Raw genomic sequence first — 19,334 nt, 5'->3', positions numbered from 1 at the left:
ACCCACCTTCAAAAAAAAAAATTAGCTGGGTATGGTGTCATGTGCCTATAGTCTCAGCTACTAAGGGGGCTGGGATAGGAGGATTGTTTGAGCCCAGGAGGTTGAGGCTGCAGTGAGCTATGACTATACACTGCATTCCAGCATGGGTGACAGAGCAAGACCCTGTCTCAAAATGAAAACAAAAAAAAACTTAAAAATAATTTATCAAGCAGCTCAGATTTAAATTTATAGTAAATCAGATATAAAACATCCCAATCCATTTCACAGACTGTCTTAGCTAGAAAAAATAACTAAAAATCTATTAAATAAATACTTTTAAGTCTTGCAGAATCACTCATTTAACAGGTAATAGGGACAACCTATTTTATCCACTTAACTAAATCTTTTAACTAATTTGAGCTTCTCTATGCACACACAAAAAAAGGTGTTCATATAGTTGTTTAAATGTTTAACAATAAAGGCAGCAACAAAACAGTAGAAAATTCAGCTGAACAAAGACTTTCACCATGAAAAGTCTCTGCTCTGCCACTAAGTAGCTGCTTGAATGAAGCCAAACCATTTATATCTTTTGGCCTCAATTTCTTTACCTGTAAATTGTGGGGGCTGAATTAGATTATCTCAAATGTCTTTACTAAGAGTACATGGTAACAAAAAGAAAAATAATATAAAACTCAGGGAGGGTTTTTGCCCCCCTCTCTGATTGGTTCACTCCATTAGTCCAAATAAAACACAATTCAGATTATACTTGTCCCTTGGTTTCTATGAGGCATTGGTTCTAGGATACATACCTCCCTATCATGCTCAAGTCCCTAAGCACATTCTCCCTATAGTATACTTTAAATCATCTCCAGACTATTTATAATACCTAATACAATGTAAATATTACATAAATAGGTGTTACACAGTATTTTTAAATTTGCATTATTTTATTTTTTAATTGTCATTTTTTTCAATGTGGTATTTTGAATCCATAGGTGCAGAACCTACAGAGAAAGGGCTGACTATATTTTTAAAATAGCATTAACAAAGAGTGTTAATCGGTTGTACTATATCCCACCCAATCTAGCACACAGTTTAAAGGAACTGTACAATGAATGAATGTAGGAGATGGTTTTTTCAAATGCAAATTAGTAAAAACAACCACAAATCTACGAGAACAAAACGTACTTTCAGCTCAAAATTTACAATATAACTTAGTATTTGGATATTAAATGAAAGGCAATGAATGCATTTGATAAAAGTAGCATATCAATGATACAATAATTTAAAAGAATTTTTTTAAAGATATATTTGTTTTGAACTTTGAAAAATTAAGTACTCCTGCTCCTTGGATAGAAATTTCTGTCTCTAAAGTGAGAGTGCCTCCTGTTTCCAGGTTTTAAAAACTGTATTTAATCACAGCAATATATGTGCATGGCTTTAAAAGTCAAATGGAACACATAAAAGCAAGAATTCATCAATCAGATTTCACTAAAATTATTAACATTCGCTCTTTGAAAGACATCAAGAGAATGTAAAGAAAAGCCTATAAATTGTGAAAAAATATTTGCAAGTTATATTTCATGAAAAACTTGTGTCAAGGGTATATAAAGAACACTTAAACCATAACAGTAACAAAACAATAAAAATGGGGAAATATTTCAAATAGATATTGCATCATAATGATAGGTGGAATGCAAATAAGCATATGAACAGATGCTCAACATCATTAGTCTTTAGGGAAATGAAAATTAAAAGATCATGGACTGTGAAAGGTCTCAGGTTTTTCTCGGCCTTCATGCTAACAATCTAGCCTATTACTGTTTCATGGATCCTGAAATAAGTCCTAAAATTGAGTCAGAGACAAGAATTCTCTTCAGGAGCACAGGAAGTAATAGGATCATGTTTGCTGAATTTCCTTTGCCCAAGTCCCACAAGGGTGGCAAGGAGGTAATCGGGTAAATGTTACACTTACAGTTCGTTTGAATCATAGCGGAGGAACTCTGAGCTTAGGGAACTTGAATCATTTATATTGAACAGTAAGCATGACTTCCCAGAAGACTGTCTCTATCTTACAAGGTTGGTTGTTATATAAATATCCTTAAATAGATAGTCCAGAATAAAAGGGCAATATGTGTCTCTGCTCACAGGATGTTTAGAAACATGAGAGATCAGTGGAGAATTGTCTCTAAAAAACAAAACAAAAATGAGGAAGTGTCACAAACTTATAAGAATGACTAAAATTAAGGAACGCAGTCTGGAGTGGAGTTTATAAAGAGTAGAAAAAGATTAGAAGAATTGCTGAGTTGAAGAATGAAGTAAGGAATCAGCCAGTGAAGAAAAAGAAAAGGTTTGTCAGACAACTTTTAGGGCTCTACTGAAGTTAGCTAAGAATAATTTGCGGATCATGAGTATCGTAAATCTTTTGTTGTTGCTGCTGTTGTTGCAGTTGCTAAAATGAAGTTCTGCTTGCTAGGAAATACTTAGGAGAAAAAAGCCAAATTGTTCTAAATAAATTGACAAGGCATACAATGAGTAACAACAGAGTCCCCTGCCCTATTCTTCTCTATCTTTGATTCCTACACAATAGGAAAAACCATTTTAAACTTATTTTTAAAGAAGCTTCCTTTGTTATTTACCCTATTTGTTCTAAATAACATGCTTAGATTGCTATTTCTTGATAAAAATGTAGTTCCCTCACAATCTCCATCCCACATCCACACTTCCTCCCATAACAGTAATATAGTTACATCAGTTTACTTTTTGCTATATTAATATTCCATGGTTACATTGTAAGTACATATTAATATTTCCATTTAAATCACATTACAATGACTCTACTTCCTTTCTTTTATAGTTTTCCTGAAATAACTGCCTAGTGTGGTTTTTTTTAATTGCCTGGTTTTCCAAGGATGTTACCACTATTCTTCTCTGAAATCTGCCATGGTCTGAATGTTTGTGTCCCTCAGCAAAATTTGTATTTTGAAACCTAATCCCCAATATGATGGTATTGACAGGTGGGCCTTTGGGAGGTGGCTAGGTCATGAGGACAGAGTACTCATGAATACGATTAGTACTCTTATAAAAGAGGCCCAAAGGAGCCTGCCTTCTCCACCATGTGAAAATCCAGTGGGAAGTCAGCAGTCTGCAACCCAGAAAAGGGTCTTCACCAGAACCCAACCATGCTGACACATTGATCTTAGACTTCCCAACCTCCTGAGGTCTGAGAAATAAATTTCTATTGTTTATACGCTACTCAGTCTATGGTATTTTGTTAAAGCAGCCCAGAAGGACTAAGAATATGGCTATGTCTTGTCAAGCTCCTGACTTAACTCCTGCATGATAGGACACAGGCCCAGCCATTTCACTGACATATCCCAATTTTCAGTACCAGTAGGCCTTTCCTATTAATGTGATTCGATTTCAATATCTTGCTTGTAAGGGATAAAAGCTGCCAACATACTGGAAGTCAAACAGTAGGAGAAAACAGGAGATCTCAATGCTCTGCTGGAGACTTTCACACAACTCTGCTGTTTTCATTTAATACAATAACCCCATCTTTCAGTTGTTTTATTTCTTAAGAAAACAGAAATCACTGGTGGAAAACACACTACCATTCTTTGGAGTAGGGGAGGGGTAGTATTAAACCAGTTTCACAAAATGAAAGAGAGGATTACACATTGTGTTTCTTAAACTTTTTCACCCCTCAGATGGAGTCTCCCTTTGTCGCCCAGGCTGGAGTACAGTGGCACGATCTTGGCTCACTGCAACCTCTGCCTACCAGGTTCAAGCAATTCTCATGCCTCAGCCTCCCTAGGACCTGGGATTACAGGCGCCTGCCACCATGCCTGGCTAATTTTTGTGCTTTTAGTAGAGATGGAGTTTCACCGTGTTGGCTGGACTGGTCTCAAACTCCTGATCTCAAGTGATCTGCCCACCTCAGCCTCCCAAAGTGCTGGGATTACAGGCGTGAGCCACCATGCCCAGCCTGTGCTTCTTAAATAAACTTTAAACCAATTCTCTATTCATACCCCTATTTAAACCTCACCAAATACATATAATTCCTTAGCCTTTGTGGCTTTACTGGAATTCTGTGACTTGAATTGGCTTGTTCCTTTTCTTCATACTATCACTCTCAAATGCACTTATGTTTAATAAGCTTTCTCAGGGTCACTCAGTCAGTTGCCATTCCTCCATTTTCTTTCTGGATTCCAAATTGTTAAATTCTCTCTATCTCACAGACAGTACACTCTCTAATTCTTTCTGTATGTCATTGTTTTTTTGTTGTTGTTCTTTTGTGTTAATGCATCTTAAGCCCTTCACTGTCCTTTTAGCAAAATTTCTGAAAGGTACACAAGTAAAATGTGACTTTAACCTACCATATTTAAAATGGAAGTCTCCATCTGTGGATAATTTTTCTCTTTGCCAACTGTTTATTTACTACCCTCTCTAATTCTAAAAAGACAACAGAATCTTAAAAATAAATATATCCAGATGAAAGGGTAAATAAAATGAAGCCAAAGGTAAGGTTGCTAAGTAAAAGACTAAATGTGTCAATGCATTTTCTAGAGGAGGCCCACAAATTTGGCCCTGAGATTCCAAACAGGGTTAAAAAAAGAGGTGGGCGGGGAGCAACAACTGGAGGTTCAAAGGTAAATAAGATCAGTTATTAAGAAACAGCACAACTTTTCCCAGTTATAAGATCTAAGAGAACTTTCCCAATGGATACTCATAAAGTAGATGCTTTGTGTTATGATGCACTATACAACCACAACATCCCTACCATAAATCAAGAAATATAATAGTGTCACTCACTCGGTAGCATCTAATAAACACTAGTCTTGGTGGGAGTCACACTTCAACTAGATACACAATATTTCCTAATAGTTAACAATTATGTAACACTTACTGTGTGCCAGGCATTGTTCTAAATGCTTTACATTAATTCATTCCTTCCTCATATCAATCCTATGATACTCATTTTACAAATAAGGAAAGTAATGTTCCCTGTCCAAAGTTACGGCTAGTAACCAGTGGTTAAGTTACGATTCAAATCCAGTCTGTTTTCAGAATTCATATTCTTAACTATTAGGCATATTGCCTTTAAAATACGAATCTAAAATTTACTATCCTCTACTTTTGGACATTAAGACTGCTTCTAATTTTCTCCTATTATAAATAAGAATGTAATAAGCATCATTTTGCTGAAATCTTGATCCACATGTTATATCATTTTCTTATTCCTAGGGGTTTTCAAATGGCCCTAATAATGGCTCAACCATACACACCTACATTAGGGCAGAATCAGAAAATGTCAGTGTACTTGTTAAGAAGAAAGCCTTGATTAAAACAACTATTTCCGGCCAGGCACAGTGGCTCATGCCTGTAATCCTAGCACTTTAGGAGGCTGAGGAAGGAGGGTTGCTTGAGGCAGGAGGGTTGCTTGAGTCCAGGAGTTCAAGATCAGCCTGGGGAACATAATGAGGTCCCATCTCTACAAAAACTTAAAAAACCAGCCAGGTGTGGTGGCACGTGGCTGTAGTCCCAGCTACTCTGGAGGATGAAGTGGGAGGACTGCTTGAGCCTGGGAAGTTGTAGCTGCAGTGAGCTGTTGATTGTGCCACTGTACTCCAGCCTGGGCAACAGGGCAAGACACCATTCAAAACAACACTAAGCAAATAAACAAACAACTATTACCTAAATGTCTATCAAGAGGTAAAGAAATAAAGAAAATGTGGTATAGGGGTACATTGGAATATCGTTAGTTATGAAAAGAAGGAAATCCTGTCATATGTGACAACATGAATGAACCGTGAGGACATTATGCTAAGTAAAATAAGCTAATCACAGAAGGACAAGCATTGCATGAGTCCAATCATGAGGTACTTAAAGCAGTCAAACCCAGAAACACAAAGTAGAATAGTGGTTGCCAGGGATCGGAGGGAGGAGGAAATGGGGAGCTGCTGTTCAAAAGTTATAGTTTCCAGTCATACCAGATGAAAAAGTTCCAGAGAGCTGCTGTACAACATTGTACCTCTGTTAACAAAATTGCACACTTTAAAGTTTGTTGAGAGGGCAGATCTCATGTTATGTGTTTAACATACAGGAACGCACACAAACTCCCAAAAAAAATCAAAATCTTAATTTTGCAAAAGCAAGAAGCTTTACAAGGAGAAGATACGGTTTATCAAGGATCTTTGTAAGATGATACTAAGAGTGAGGGGGAAAAAAACGAAAGGATCTTTGATTCAGATTCAGAGTCACTGGTGGTATAGCAAACCTCTATTGCTGTAAAATATTTATAAATTCTATGAACTATGTGGGTGACCAGTTTGGCTAAAAATACTTGACAATATTTCTGCTTTTTCTCTTATGCTACAAAGCACTCTACGTTTCCTGAAATCACAGTATAGAAAATAAGGACTCTATTTGATGTCAAACTGACTTTAATAGTCGTTTCCCAGAAATAAAAACTCTAAATCAAAGGCTTAATTTTTAACCTTACAGAAAAAAAATACGCATACACATGTGTGTGTGTATATATATATATATGTGTTATGTGTATATATAGATATATTTATATATACACACACTTTTTTTGTGTGTGTGTGAGATGGAGTCTCGCTCTGTCACCCAGGCCGGAGTGCAATGGCATGATCTCAGCTCACTGCAACCTTCGCCTCCTGGTTCAAGCGATCCTCCCACCTCAGCCTCCCAAGTAGCTGGGATTACAAGCATGCGCCCAGCTAATTTTTGTATTTTTAGTAGAGATGGGGTTTCACCATGTTGGTGAACAGACTAGTCTCAAACTCCTGACCTCAAGTGATTCACCTGCCTCAGCCTTCCAAAGTGCTGGGATTATAGACAAGAGCTACTGCGCCCAGTTGACCAGAATATATTTTAGATAACTGCACAGTATCATAAAATACATCTAGGGCATGAAATAATGTTTATAAACTATACACATTATTTATTTATTAAGCTCTAAATGACCTCAATGAACTCATCTGGTTTTTTTCTCATTTTCTTTGTCTTTCTAACCTATGTTACTCAGGGTAACGTCTCAAGGTAAAAATGCTTAACTCCTTGTATTTATCAAGTCTATATTAATCAAAAGCGTATCTGTTAGACAGTAACAAGTGTTGATGAGGATGTGGAGAAATCAGTATCTTTTAGTACTGCTGGTGGGAAGGTAAAATAGTGCAACTACCTTGGAAAAGAGTTTGGCAGGTCCTCAATCTTCTTCATTAGTCCAAAACTTGGAACCAACCCACATACCCTTCACCTGTATAAGAAACACATAATGAAGGCCGGGTGTGGTGGCTGAGGCCTGTAATCCCAGCACTTTGGAAGGCCAATGAGGGCAGACTGCTTTAGCCCAGGAGTTCAAGACCTGGGCAACATGGCAAAACCCCGTCTCTACAAAAATTAGCCACGCATGGTGTTGTGAACCTGTGGTCCCAGCTACAGGTGGGAGGGTCACCTGAGCCCAGGGAGCGAGGCTTCAGTGAGCCGTGATCACATCACTGTACTCCAGTCTGGAGAACTGAGTAAGACCTGTCTCAAAAATAATAACAATAATAATGAAATAAAAAAGAAACACAAACCAAATGTAGTATATCCATAAGGGAGTATTACTTGGAAATAAAAAGGAATGAAGCACTGATGCATGCTATAACATGTATAAACCTTGAAAATATGCTAAGTGAAAGAAGCCACTCACAGAAGACCACTTATATGAAATATCCAGAATATACAAATCTACAGAAACAGAGAGTAGATGAGTGGTAGCCCAGGGTTGGGAGATAGGGGGAAATGGAGAGTGGCCACCTAATGGGTACGGGGTTTCTTTTAGGAGTGATGAAAATGTTCTAAACTTAGATTGTAGTGATAGCTGAACAAGTATTCTAAAAACTATTACATTGTATTTTTTAATGGGTAAATTTTATGATATGTAAATTATATTTCAATAAATGTTTTTATCTGGTAGCTTTCTGAATCCAAACACAAAGAAAAGCCTTGTTGCTTTCACACTAGTGTCTAAATAACCATTGCTCATTCTAGTGAGAGTAGCATTATAATTAATATAGAAAAATAAATTTTTCTAGTGAAAATTTTAAAATAAGGATGTTAAAATAGCTCTGAACTACATGAAATCAGCCTCAAATCTGATTCTGCACCTATTTTGAACTACAGTCATTCTCTTGTTATCAAAATTTAACAGACTGGGTACGGTGGCTCATGCCTGTAATCTCAGCACTTTTGGAGGCTGAGGTGGGTGGATTGCTTAAGGCCAGGAGTTTGAGACCAGCCTGGGCAACAGAGCAAGAACCCGTCTCCACAAAACATTTTTAAAAATTAGCTGGGCATAGTGGTGCATGCCTGGAATCTGAGCAACTCAGGAGGTTGAGGTGGCAGGATCACTTGAGCATGGGAGTCAGAGGCTGCAATGAGCCAGCAGCACACCAGTGCACTCCAGCCTGGGCAATGAAGCCAGATCCTGACTCAAAAAAACAAACAAACACCAACTTAACACAGATAAATTTTAAAAGCCATTAAATAGAAAATTTAGAAAATTTATTTGCCCATGGTACCATGGAGTGGGATGGGAGATGGCTAGGTCTTTAACTCTGAACTCGGTTTCTTTTAAAAATGGTTAATAGCAGCCGGGCGTGGTGGCTCACACCTGTAATCCCAGCATTTTGGGAGGCCAAGGCAGGTGGACCACCTGAGGTCAGGAGTTGGCAACCAGACTGGCCAGTGCGGTGAAACCCCGTCTCAACTAAAAATACAAAAAATTAGCCAGGAGTGGTGGTGGGTGCCTGTAATCCCAGCTACTCAGGAGGCTGAGGCAGGAGAATTGCTTGAGCCTGGGAGGCAGAGGTTGCACTGAGATGAGATCGCGCCATTGCACTTCAGACTAGGCGACAAGAGCAAGACTCCGTATCCAAAAAAAAAAAAATTGTTAATGGCAGTAACAAGGAGCTAAACAGATTAACAGTAATAATATTCATAATATCCATTATATAAACTATGTTAAGTATAAATCATACCTTTTTATTTCTTGTCCCTTTTGCTTAGGAGATTCACCTCCATTCAGGATCTGTTCTAAATTCTTTGTTTCTACTGATCCATTTGGTTCTGAATTAGATAGTCCAAGTAATGACCTTACCCGCTGAGACCGTACATCTAATATTGTATCTGTATAACCTACTTCCTGAAGATACCTGTAAGAGAAAACAAATATTAAAATCCACATATTGTTAACATTTGCCAGACTCAAAATCGTATCAATTTTAGAAAAACCCATAATCCTATAAAACATGCTCTCCCTTTGTCTCAGTATCTTTCTTCTCTACAGACTAGTTCCAGTTCTAAGAGAACTATACCAATTACAAACAAAAATTTAAATTAAAAAGCATATAGTATGGTTAACACTGATTAAGAGCCAATTATCTCAAAACCCAAGAAGTCTTAAAATGCTTTTAGGATTAAGTACACACACATACATCTTCAAATTTCCATACACACAGAACCACACATTTTTAAAATTTACACACACACACATTTTTAAGTTTATACACACACATACACACAAACACAACACACACACATACATTTTTTAATTTCCAAGGAGCAGTAAAGAATGAATAGAACTCAATCTTGGCACACAGATATACTAAGTTTAAACCTGGGGTTGTTAACTAGAGATTGATGAACACATTAATTCTCCTTCTAGGATCTAAGATCTCATAGCACTCCTCTAGTCCTGTGATTTTCAATCTTTCACTATATCTAAACAAGGAACTTAACCTAGGATCTAAGATGAGACTGGAAAAGAAGAAAAGCACTAGTTGATGATACAAAGATAATGAGTTGTGAATGGCTTTGTGACAAATTAAAGTATTTAAGAGGGTAATGAAGGATGCTTAAAAGAAACCTTAAATACTGCTGGCAGAAGAACAAAAGATTTTTAGGTGAATGCTAAAAAGACTAGATCAGGACACTAACACAGCAAGAAGTAAAAATGGAGAAAGAATAAATGTGAGAAAAATAAGAAGATATAATCTTTCTGACATGATGCACAAATACATATGGAAGTAGAATGAAAAACCAAGTAAGAACTTTGCACAATTTTGTGGTTTCTAGCTTGGATGGTCAGATGATGGGTACATTCAAAAATATTATACAGAGTCAGAATCAACTTTACAGAGTACCTATCAGACAACCATATAGTGTCTATAAAAAAAATACAAGCGACAATGTTTATTAGGCACATGGATGATACAAATCAAAAGCTCAGAAGAGACTGGCCTGGGTCTACAGATTTGGGTCATTAATCTTTGGTAATATTTGAAGCCATGGATTTAAATGAAGTCACTAAGAGAATAACCATAAATAAGGACAGAAAGTCTGGGTATACAAACATCCAAAGGACTAGAATCATAATAAAAACTCAAAGGAAAATGAAAATATTTGAGAAATTAGAGGAAAAAAATGATAGCAGAGAGTGCTGTCATGGAAGCAAAAATAAAAGTTTCAAGAAATAATAGTTAATGTCAAATTTTTCCAAGATACCAATTATAATAAAAAAGGTATCTTGAATATGTTTGTGATAGCTGCTTCAGAGAAACGTCAAAATGGAAAACAGATAGACAGCTGACAAATGAACAAGAAGGCAGACTATGGAGATAAACTACCCTTAACAAGTTTGGCTACAAAGTCACAGGGAAAGATAAAGGTGGCAAGAGACTAAATTGTAAATCAGGCAATGGGATTAGGCATTTATGAGAGGAATACTGTCCAAGTGATTTCTCTACTGTCCAGAAGAGCTGTCCTCACTTTTCTTCTAAAAAATGCAGTCCTCTCTTGGGGAGAACAGCTCCCATCATACTCTAACCATTTGGTCTGAATGAACTGCCAAGATCTTATACAACCCAGGTATGAATTGGCAATTATTTCATCAGTCAGGACTCATGGACAATTATTTGATCAGTCAGGACAATACAGAGTATTCTCTGACATACAGAAAAAAAGTGGTTTTCAGAAGAATAAACTTGAGACAGAGAGGGGTAGAAAATCAAGTAAGAATGTCTTTAGAGTTTCCAGTCTGAGACGGCCTCCAAGCTACCCTAGCTCTTCATTTCCTGACATTTGGTTGTTCACTATTTCCTTCAATTCTGCTAGTTATCCAGCATCCTTCCAATCAATAATCTATTCTTTCCTTCATATTTTAGTCACTTATAAGGAGAGCCTCCGTCTCCAAAAAAAAAAAAAAAAAATACATTTACAGAAAGGAAAGTGTTAAGGGAATTGTCACCTGACAGCCTTCATATTTTCCATGAAGCAGAGCCTGAAGTGCTTTAATGACATAAAGAAGAATGGGCTGAGATATGGTAAAAGTTCAGAATATCCACTGAGGACAATGGAAGCAGGGGGTGACCAAGGGTTATGGAAAAAGGTTCTCTGCAATGTTTGGACAGGAAACTATGAATACGTAACAGTATTCACACGATTCTATAGTTTTTATCCAAGAGTTAACTAGAAAGAGGCAGACAGAATGAACTAGGGCTACAGCTTTTCAGGTAAAGTTAGTAAAATGACTGGTGAGGAAGTGGTAAGCAGTGGGCAGCAAGAAAATTAAGGATACTAGATAAGGGTAATCAATTATGGAGTCTAAGCTGGAGCTAGGGAAACAGAAATAAAATAAAAGCAACCATAGGTAGAAGAGCTAAAGAGAAAAATGATATAGTTAAGGATTTAAAAATCATGGTAAAGTCAGAGGGCAAATAACACAGTGGAATGCATGATGACTGTCCAGACTATGAAATATTCTAAAGACAGTTCTACAAGATTAAGGGTGAAGGTAAAGATACCTAGAGTAAAAAAGGCTGAATAACTGAAAATCACCCAGGATATCAGTAGGACACAAATTTCAAAATTTTCAAAATATAAGGAAAATAATACATGAAAGACAAAAAACAAGATTTGCCAGAGAAATACTTCCAATACACCAAGTAAGTCAAAATTCAAAAAAGCTCCTTAAAAATTCAACTAAAAGGAAAATTTGGCAATCCACTTCTGAAAAGTTTCAGATGAATTCAACTAAATTCATTTTCTAGACCAGTCACACTCCCACTGAAAAGAAATGTGTGAATTCTGCACTGACAGGAATGGAGGACTCTAGGAAGTATGAATTCTGTATTGTTTTTATTCTGCTCAAGTCATCCAGTCTTTTAGACATTCTACTCTGCAAGTAAGAAGACAACATCATCCTGAAACTCAGAGGAAACAAACTTTTAAAAAGATCCAAGCATCTCACAACAAAAAAGCAGCAATACAAAAAACATACACATTGTCCCAATATAATTTTTTACTTGTAAATTGATCCAATATAAACACTTTCATACCTAGATCCTTAAAGAAAGCTGAAAATAAATAATTACTCACTGTCTTAAAAGCTGTCTGCCTTGCTTCCACATTAACTGGCTATTCTGAGGTGCTGTGGGAGCCTCTGTGTCTTTGGTTTCTTCTAAAAATTAAGAAAAAAAGGTTTTACATACATTATTTCAACTCCTGAAAATACTGCCAAAGTTTTCTTAGGCATAAATTCCCATAAAAACATACCTAAATATTTTATAAAGGACAGGAAAACTTTTATCTAAGTATTAACTGTGGGTCACTCATTTTAAATGTGTTTGTCCTAATAACCCAATGACTTAAGTACTACATCCCCCATTTTAAAACAGGGAAAACCCAAGTGTATTTTATTAGTATCAAGGATTCAAAAATCAAACGAACAGGAGATAAAATATTATTAGAACTGATTTCTTTTTTCTTTCTTTCTTTTTCCTTTTTGAGACAGGGTCTCACTCTGTCACCCAGGCTGTTGTACAGTGGCACCATCTCGGTTCACTGCAGTCTCGACTTCCCTGGGCTCCAGAGATCCCACCTCAGCCTCTCGAGCAGCTGGGACCACAGGCATGTACCACCATACCCAGCTAATTTTTGTATTTTGAAGAGATGAGGTTTTGCCATGTTGCCCAATCTGGTCTCAAACTCCTAGGCTCAAGCGATCCACCCGCCTCAACTTCTTAAAGTGCTGGGATTACAGGTGTAAACCACCATGCTTGGCAATTTAATTTTTTTTAACTACTAGAATTCTGCTGAGTCGATTGCCTTTGAAATTAAAAAGCTGTATTATATGAGCTATTCAAAATCAACACTGTTAAGATATTAGGCATACATAAAAATACTGAACACCTTAATTTGGGGTCTATATCAGTGGACCTTAAGTCTACATCACAGGACTTCATCTAGCTAAGTTCCTTTTTTAGAACTAAAATTAAACCGGAAAAGAGTTTTTACTATAGGTAAAGAGTCATATTTTATTTTCAGATAACAAAGTGTACACATTTTAAAAAAAGAGTTTAGGCCAGGTGCAGTGGCTTACGCCTGTAATCCCAGCACTTTGGGAGGCTGAGGTGGGCAGATCACTTGAGCATGGGAGTTCAACACCAGCCTGAGCAACATGGTGAAACCCTGTCTCTAGCAAAAATACAAAAATTAACCAGGCATGGAGGCACATGCCTGTAATCCCATCTACTCGGGAGGCTGAGGTAAAAGATTGGCTGGAACCCAGGAGGCGGAGGTTACAGTGAGCCAAGATTGCACCACTGCACTACAGCCTGGGTGACAGAGCAAGACTGTGTCTTAAAAAAAAAAAAAAAAGAGTTTAATAGTATGATTTCAGATTAATCTCTCAACAAGTATCTCCAGAACAAAATTTAAAACTATTGACATTTATATCACAGAAATATTTCCCCATAAGTTCCCATTATTAACATAAAGACACAGTGAAGAAGAGAGGGACTTAGAAGATCAACCCTCATACTGAATGTTGAGGACTCTGTGAGGCTCCTAAGCTCCTCAAAGTCACTTAGTACCTGCTGGTAGTGATTCAAATATCCTCTTCAGACATTATTTCTCTAACCCTAACAATCCAATTATTAATACCTCTAGCTGGGAACAGTGGCTAAGGTCTGCAATCCCAGCATTTTGGGAGGACAAGCAGGTGGGTCGCTTGAGCCCAGGGGTTCAAGACCAGTCTGGGAAACATATCAAAACTTTATCTCTAGAAAAAATGCAAAAATTAGCCAGGCATGGTGGCACGTGCCTGTAGTCCCAGCTACTTGGGAGGCTGAGGTGGGAGGACTGCATGAGCCTGGGAGACAGAGATTGCAGTGAGCCAAGATCACACCACTGCACTCCAACCTGGGCAACAGAGTGAGACCGTGTCTCAAAAAAAACCAAAAAACACTTCTTATTCTACCCCAAAAGTAAGCATTTCTTTGATTTCCAGAAATAATTATTTCAAATAGTCGCCCTGCTGATTTTTCTGTTTATAACATTTTAAAATTACATATAACACATAATCACTGGAGAAAAAAATACTAAAAAAAAGAAGAAATACAACTGCCTAAAACCCTATTACCAAGAGTTAACAACTGGCAGTGCTTTAGTGTTTATCATTTCATATTTTCTACCTGAAAATATACATACCACAACCCCACCCTTTTAAAAAATGTAACAATGTATATACTGCACTATAATCTGCTTCTGACACTAAATGTACCTTGAACATTCTCTGTATGGCAATATAGATTAACACAAAAAATGATTGCATAATATTCTATAGAAACATATACCTATTTAACCAATCCCCTAATGTTGAAATTAGTTTCCATTTTCTATTATAAATAATGTTGCCAAGGATATTCTTGAAGTATGTCAAGTGTATAGCTCAAGGAATTTTTGAACACGCCCATGTAACCAGTACCTAGATGAAGAAACAAAACACTATCAGCATCCCCAAAAGCCTTCTTTGTGCCCTGCAGTCACTAGCCACTCCAAAAAGGGTATGAACGCTATCTTGATTTCTAAAATTACTGAGATTTTTGAATATGATATAATAATTTCTTCAATTTTCAGTTTTATGTGATTAAACCATGTTGTCACATTCAGTTTCAGTTTGCTCACTTTTGTTGCTAAACAGCATTCTATTATGCTAACATATCACAATGTACTTATCCACTTATTCTAATTCTGAAGACTGTTCTAGTTTTTTCTCGATTTATAGCCCATAAATAATGAGGCTATGAACATTCTTACACAAGCTTCATGATGAACATATATATGCCTTTTGAGGAGTGGAGTTACTGGATCATAGGGTATATATATAAATATTTTTGAGACAGGGTCTCACTTTGTCATCCAAGAGGGAGTAGAGTGGTATGAACAAAGTTCACTGTAGCCTTGAGCTCCCGGGTTCATGCAATCCTCCTACTTCAGCCCCCTAAATGCTGGGCTACAGGCATGCAACACCAAGCCTGGGTAATTTTTGTATTTTTTTGTAGAGATGAGGTTTCGCCATATTGTCCAGGCTGGTCTTGAACTCCTGGGATCAAGTGATCCAATGCCTCGGCTTCCCAAAATGCTAGGATTACAGGAGTGAACCACTGCACCTGGCCTAGGATATGTATGTTATATCCTCTTTAGTAATAGTCACAGTGTCAAGTCACTTTCAGAGCAGCATTATCCATTTATAATCCTAACACCAATGTCTACGAATTCTGGTTACTCCACATCCTCAACACTTGATACTGACTCTTTTGCATTTTAGCCATTCTGGTCAGTGTCTAATTATATTCCATTGTGGTTTTAAGTTGTATTTTCTTAATAACTAATAAAAATCAAGCAACATTTCATATTTTTATTGGCCATTTATATATCCTCTTCTATGGTGTGTCTTTTTAAGTCTTTTGCCCATTATTCTATCTGACCGTCTATTTTCTAAATGTAGAAGAAAGGAGACTCTTTTATATTTGAATATAACCTGTTTATAATGTTAGGTTTAGGCTATATCTATTTGTTTTATTGAGAGAGGGGTATAAATACTCACATATCTTCTACTTTGATCAAATCAATATTTTGTACATTTTCTTTCCCATATTGGGTATATAAAAGGCCACACTGTTTCATTTAATATTATCTCCATATATACTCTGACATAAATAATTCTATAATATTTTGTTCACACGATGTATTTTTGCCCATCCCTTTGTTTGGTTTTCCACTAAACACCCTGACAAATTTTTCTACATAACTGAAAATATTTTACTTCGTTATTATTGTGTGTCCTGTAAAGAAAATACTTGGATATTATTTTATTCCTCAACTTGAGGAACTTTTAATATTTAGGTTAATACAGATAAAAACAGATTTGTTTTGCCACAATTTCAGTTGCAAGCAAAAAAAGATTTATCTTGCTTTATACAAACTGTTACACTGGGACCACCTAGCCAATTCTGAATCTGCTTAGCCTCTACTGCAGGTACAACGTGGCTTTAACTAGCCTCCCTTCTTTACACAGACCAAGCCCTACAGTTCTAGAAATGCCTGCTTATTTTCTGAATATTCTAGCCATTCTGGAAATAAAATGAGTCCAAAAAAAAAAAAAAAAAAAGCTCTGAATTAACCAGGTATTTTTCTGGTGAAGTCACTCTACTCCCTTTAACTGCAAAGAGACGACTATAATAATCATGGCTCGGAACAAATAGACCTTCCATGTTTCTGTTCCCGATTTTTGCTTTTTCCAAGGAGGAGATTCTAATATAGTTTCCTGGCATCAGAATAAGCCTTCATAACCACTGAAAAGCCAGGTCAAAGAAAACCTATGCCACTCCCATCTTGGTCTCTTAATTTTATATATATGGTAACAAACGGAAGCTCTAATAAAGTTCTACTGCTAAGACTGAAAGTGTTAAAGATTAAAAAATAAATCAACTGCAAATTGCATGTATGGTATGTGTTTCTGCCAAGTTCTACGTACTTAATATTGAACTCAAAAACAATTAAGTAAATTTTAAAAATTTACTATAATACCTAAACTTCCTTACCTTTCAGCTCAAATTACTACCATAAATGCAACCACACTTTTACATAGATTTCAACTTAAGGATAAGACAAGTCGCCTCAGGATTAAGATGTACACGAAACTATTTATTTTTATTCATTTAATATTTTTTCCCAAATTCCAGACAGTTTACAATAGTCATTCTCTAATATTATCAAACCAAAATGTGGGTAAAGAGAACATGTCTGTTATATAAAAAATGAATTAAAAAAAAAAAAGTAACAGAAGAATCAAGTTTACCTGACTCAAAGGTTGGCATTTTCAAGTCACCTTGGTTCAGTTCCGTGCCATATTTTAATTTGTGATATTTTGCCCTGAAAATTTAATCACAAATTAGTAATAATAACTTCTTCCTTTTGTCACTCTTGTTTTATATTATTCCAATAACAAAACATAATATGAATGTTTGTTTCTTTAAACTTTGTTTGCAAAGAATGTTGAAGACTCTATTGCTGTAAAAGAAAAAAATGTAAGTTTCCCAAGTAACACATATCCAAAAGTTAAAAAAAGATCAATTATCCTTTGTCTTTGTTTTAAGTTCCAAAATTTAGATTCTGTAACAAAACACATTTCAATTCAATTATCTTAATCTCTTTTGCCTTTTTTCCCCAAGTACGAATCAAATCAAGATAGCATCATGTATTTGGGCAAGGATTTGTACCTTTCAAAAAAAGCTGCCAAATACAGAGTACAATGGTATACATGAGTACACTATTGTTCTACTTTAATTCATGGAACAAAATGACGCACACATACCTTTCTTGTTTTAATGCATACTCTAACATCTTTATTCTTCTTACTAAGTCCTTCTTCAGGTTCTCTTGACCTTTTCTTTCTCCTTGTAGAAATGCAATCCGGGCCTAAAAATATAAAAGATGCATTTATTTACATTTTCCCTTAACCACATATAGGAAACTGAAAAATGGAAAACAATAAACGCAAACTTTTGCCCTCGACTCACGATATCAAGATTTTAAATTCATAAAAATGGGCCAGGCAATGGCTCACACCTATAATCTCAGCACTTTGGTAGGCCAAGGCAGTAGGATTTCTTGAGACAAGGAGTTTTAGACTAGCCTATGAAACATAGCGAGACCTCATCTCTACAAAAAATTTTAAAAATTGGCCAGGTGAAGTGGTGTGTGCCCACAGTCCTAGCTACTCGAAGCTGAGAAGACTCTGTCTCAAACAAACAAAAAAAACTCATAAAATGGCCAAACTTTCTGTTAGATCTAACACATTCCTTTTAAAATAAAGATAACTATAAATTAGCTAGTTTATAATCCTTAAGATTCCTAATATTAATATTTCACCTTCACATAACCTTGAAAGAAAAATATACATAAAAATGGCACCTAATTCCTAATATACAATTCACAAATAACTGAAAAACATGTTCACAAACAGATAAATATGTCAGAAAGTGAGATATTATTTCAAAAAACAGATTACTTCAAAAGCTTTTCTTGAAATACTAGAAAATTTATAATCTGAGCTGGGCACGTGGCTCATGCCTGTAATCCCAGCACTTTGGGAGGCCGACGTGTGCCAGAGGTTAGGAGTTCAAGACCAGCCTGGCCAACACAGTGAAACCCCATCTCTACAAAAATACAAAAATTAGCTGTGCATGATGGCAGGTGCCTGTAATCCCAGCTACCTGGAAGGCTAAGGCAGGAGAATCGCTTGAACCTGGGAGGCGGAAGTTGCATTGAGCCAAGATAGCGCCACTACATTTCATCCCGGGCAACAGAGCGAGACTCCGTCTCGAAAGAAAAAAAAAAAAAAAAAAAGAGAGAAATGAAAATTTATAATCTTTCCATTGTACCACCTCACTCCAAATTCTGTTTTAATTCTTGAAATGGTAAATGCCATGGTAATACAAATAGTTTAAGTAAGGCCACCATACATTCCATTACCTCATTGCTTTCTACTGTCACTTTTCCACTGTGAGAGCATTTTTTTCCTTAAGTGCCTTTTATCCTTATTTTCTGAAAAAGGCAATTCTCTGCCTTTTTCTAGCCCTCCCCTATATGTCAGCCTCCTTTAACCACCTCACACTAAAGAATAATGTTGAAAGAGACTGGCATCTGTCTGAAGACATTTGTCATTATCCACACATTCACAAAAAACTAATTTTCACAAGAGGTAGAATGTTCTTGCAGTGATGATACAGGTGCATTTGTTCAGTATGAGAAAGAAAGCTATTTAGTAAGCTAAACTGTTGTTAAAATTTTACTCAGGATTGTGTTGATTTCTACAAGACAAATAAATATACTAGCCAAGGACACCAGCTAAACCAAAACAACTAATAAAAACACCTAATAAATAACTACTGTCATCAAAAAAACTGTTACCCTAAAAAAAATTTGTGTAAAATTAT

The 19,334-nt window shown here is 36.3% G+C and overlaps 1 protein-coding gene across 4 annotated transcripts in view; it reads right to left on the bottom strand.

Annotated features, from left to right (window-relative positions):
* STRN3 (striatin 3) overlaps nucleotides 1-19,334 on the bottom strand; it is a 137,289-nt gene that overhangs the window by 46,166 nt on the left and 71,789 nt on the right. For all 4 annotated transcript variants that reach the window (XM_033188343.1, XM_033188344.1, XM_033188345.1 and 1 more), the window contains exons 2-5: nucleotides 17,711-17,814; nucleotides 17,195-17,268; nucleotides 12,430-12,511; nucleotides 9,033-9,206 (exon numbers count right to left, since the gene is read on the bottom strand). In XM_033188343.1, the coding sequence (XP_033044234.1) occupies nucleotides 9,033-9,206; nucleotides 12,430-12,511; nucleotides 17,195-17,268; nucleotides 17,711-17,814 (434 nt within the window). The remainder of the gene's footprint in view (nucleotides 1-9,032; nucleotides 9,207-12,429; nucleotides 12,512-17,194; nucleotides 17,269-17,710; nucleotides 17,815-19,334) is intronic.

The sequence above is a fragment of the Trachypithecus francoisi genome, unplaced genomic scaffold (assembly GCF_009764315.1).
Source record: "Trachypithecus francoisi isolate TF-2019V2 unplaced genomic scaffold, Tfra_2.0 Lachesis_group3, whole genome shotgun sequence".
Lineage (NCBI taxonomy): Eukaryota > Metazoa > Chordata > Mammalia > Primates > Cercopithecidae > Trachypithecus > Trachypithecus francoisi.
This window is presented reverse-complemented; position numbering and strand designations above follow the sequence as displayed.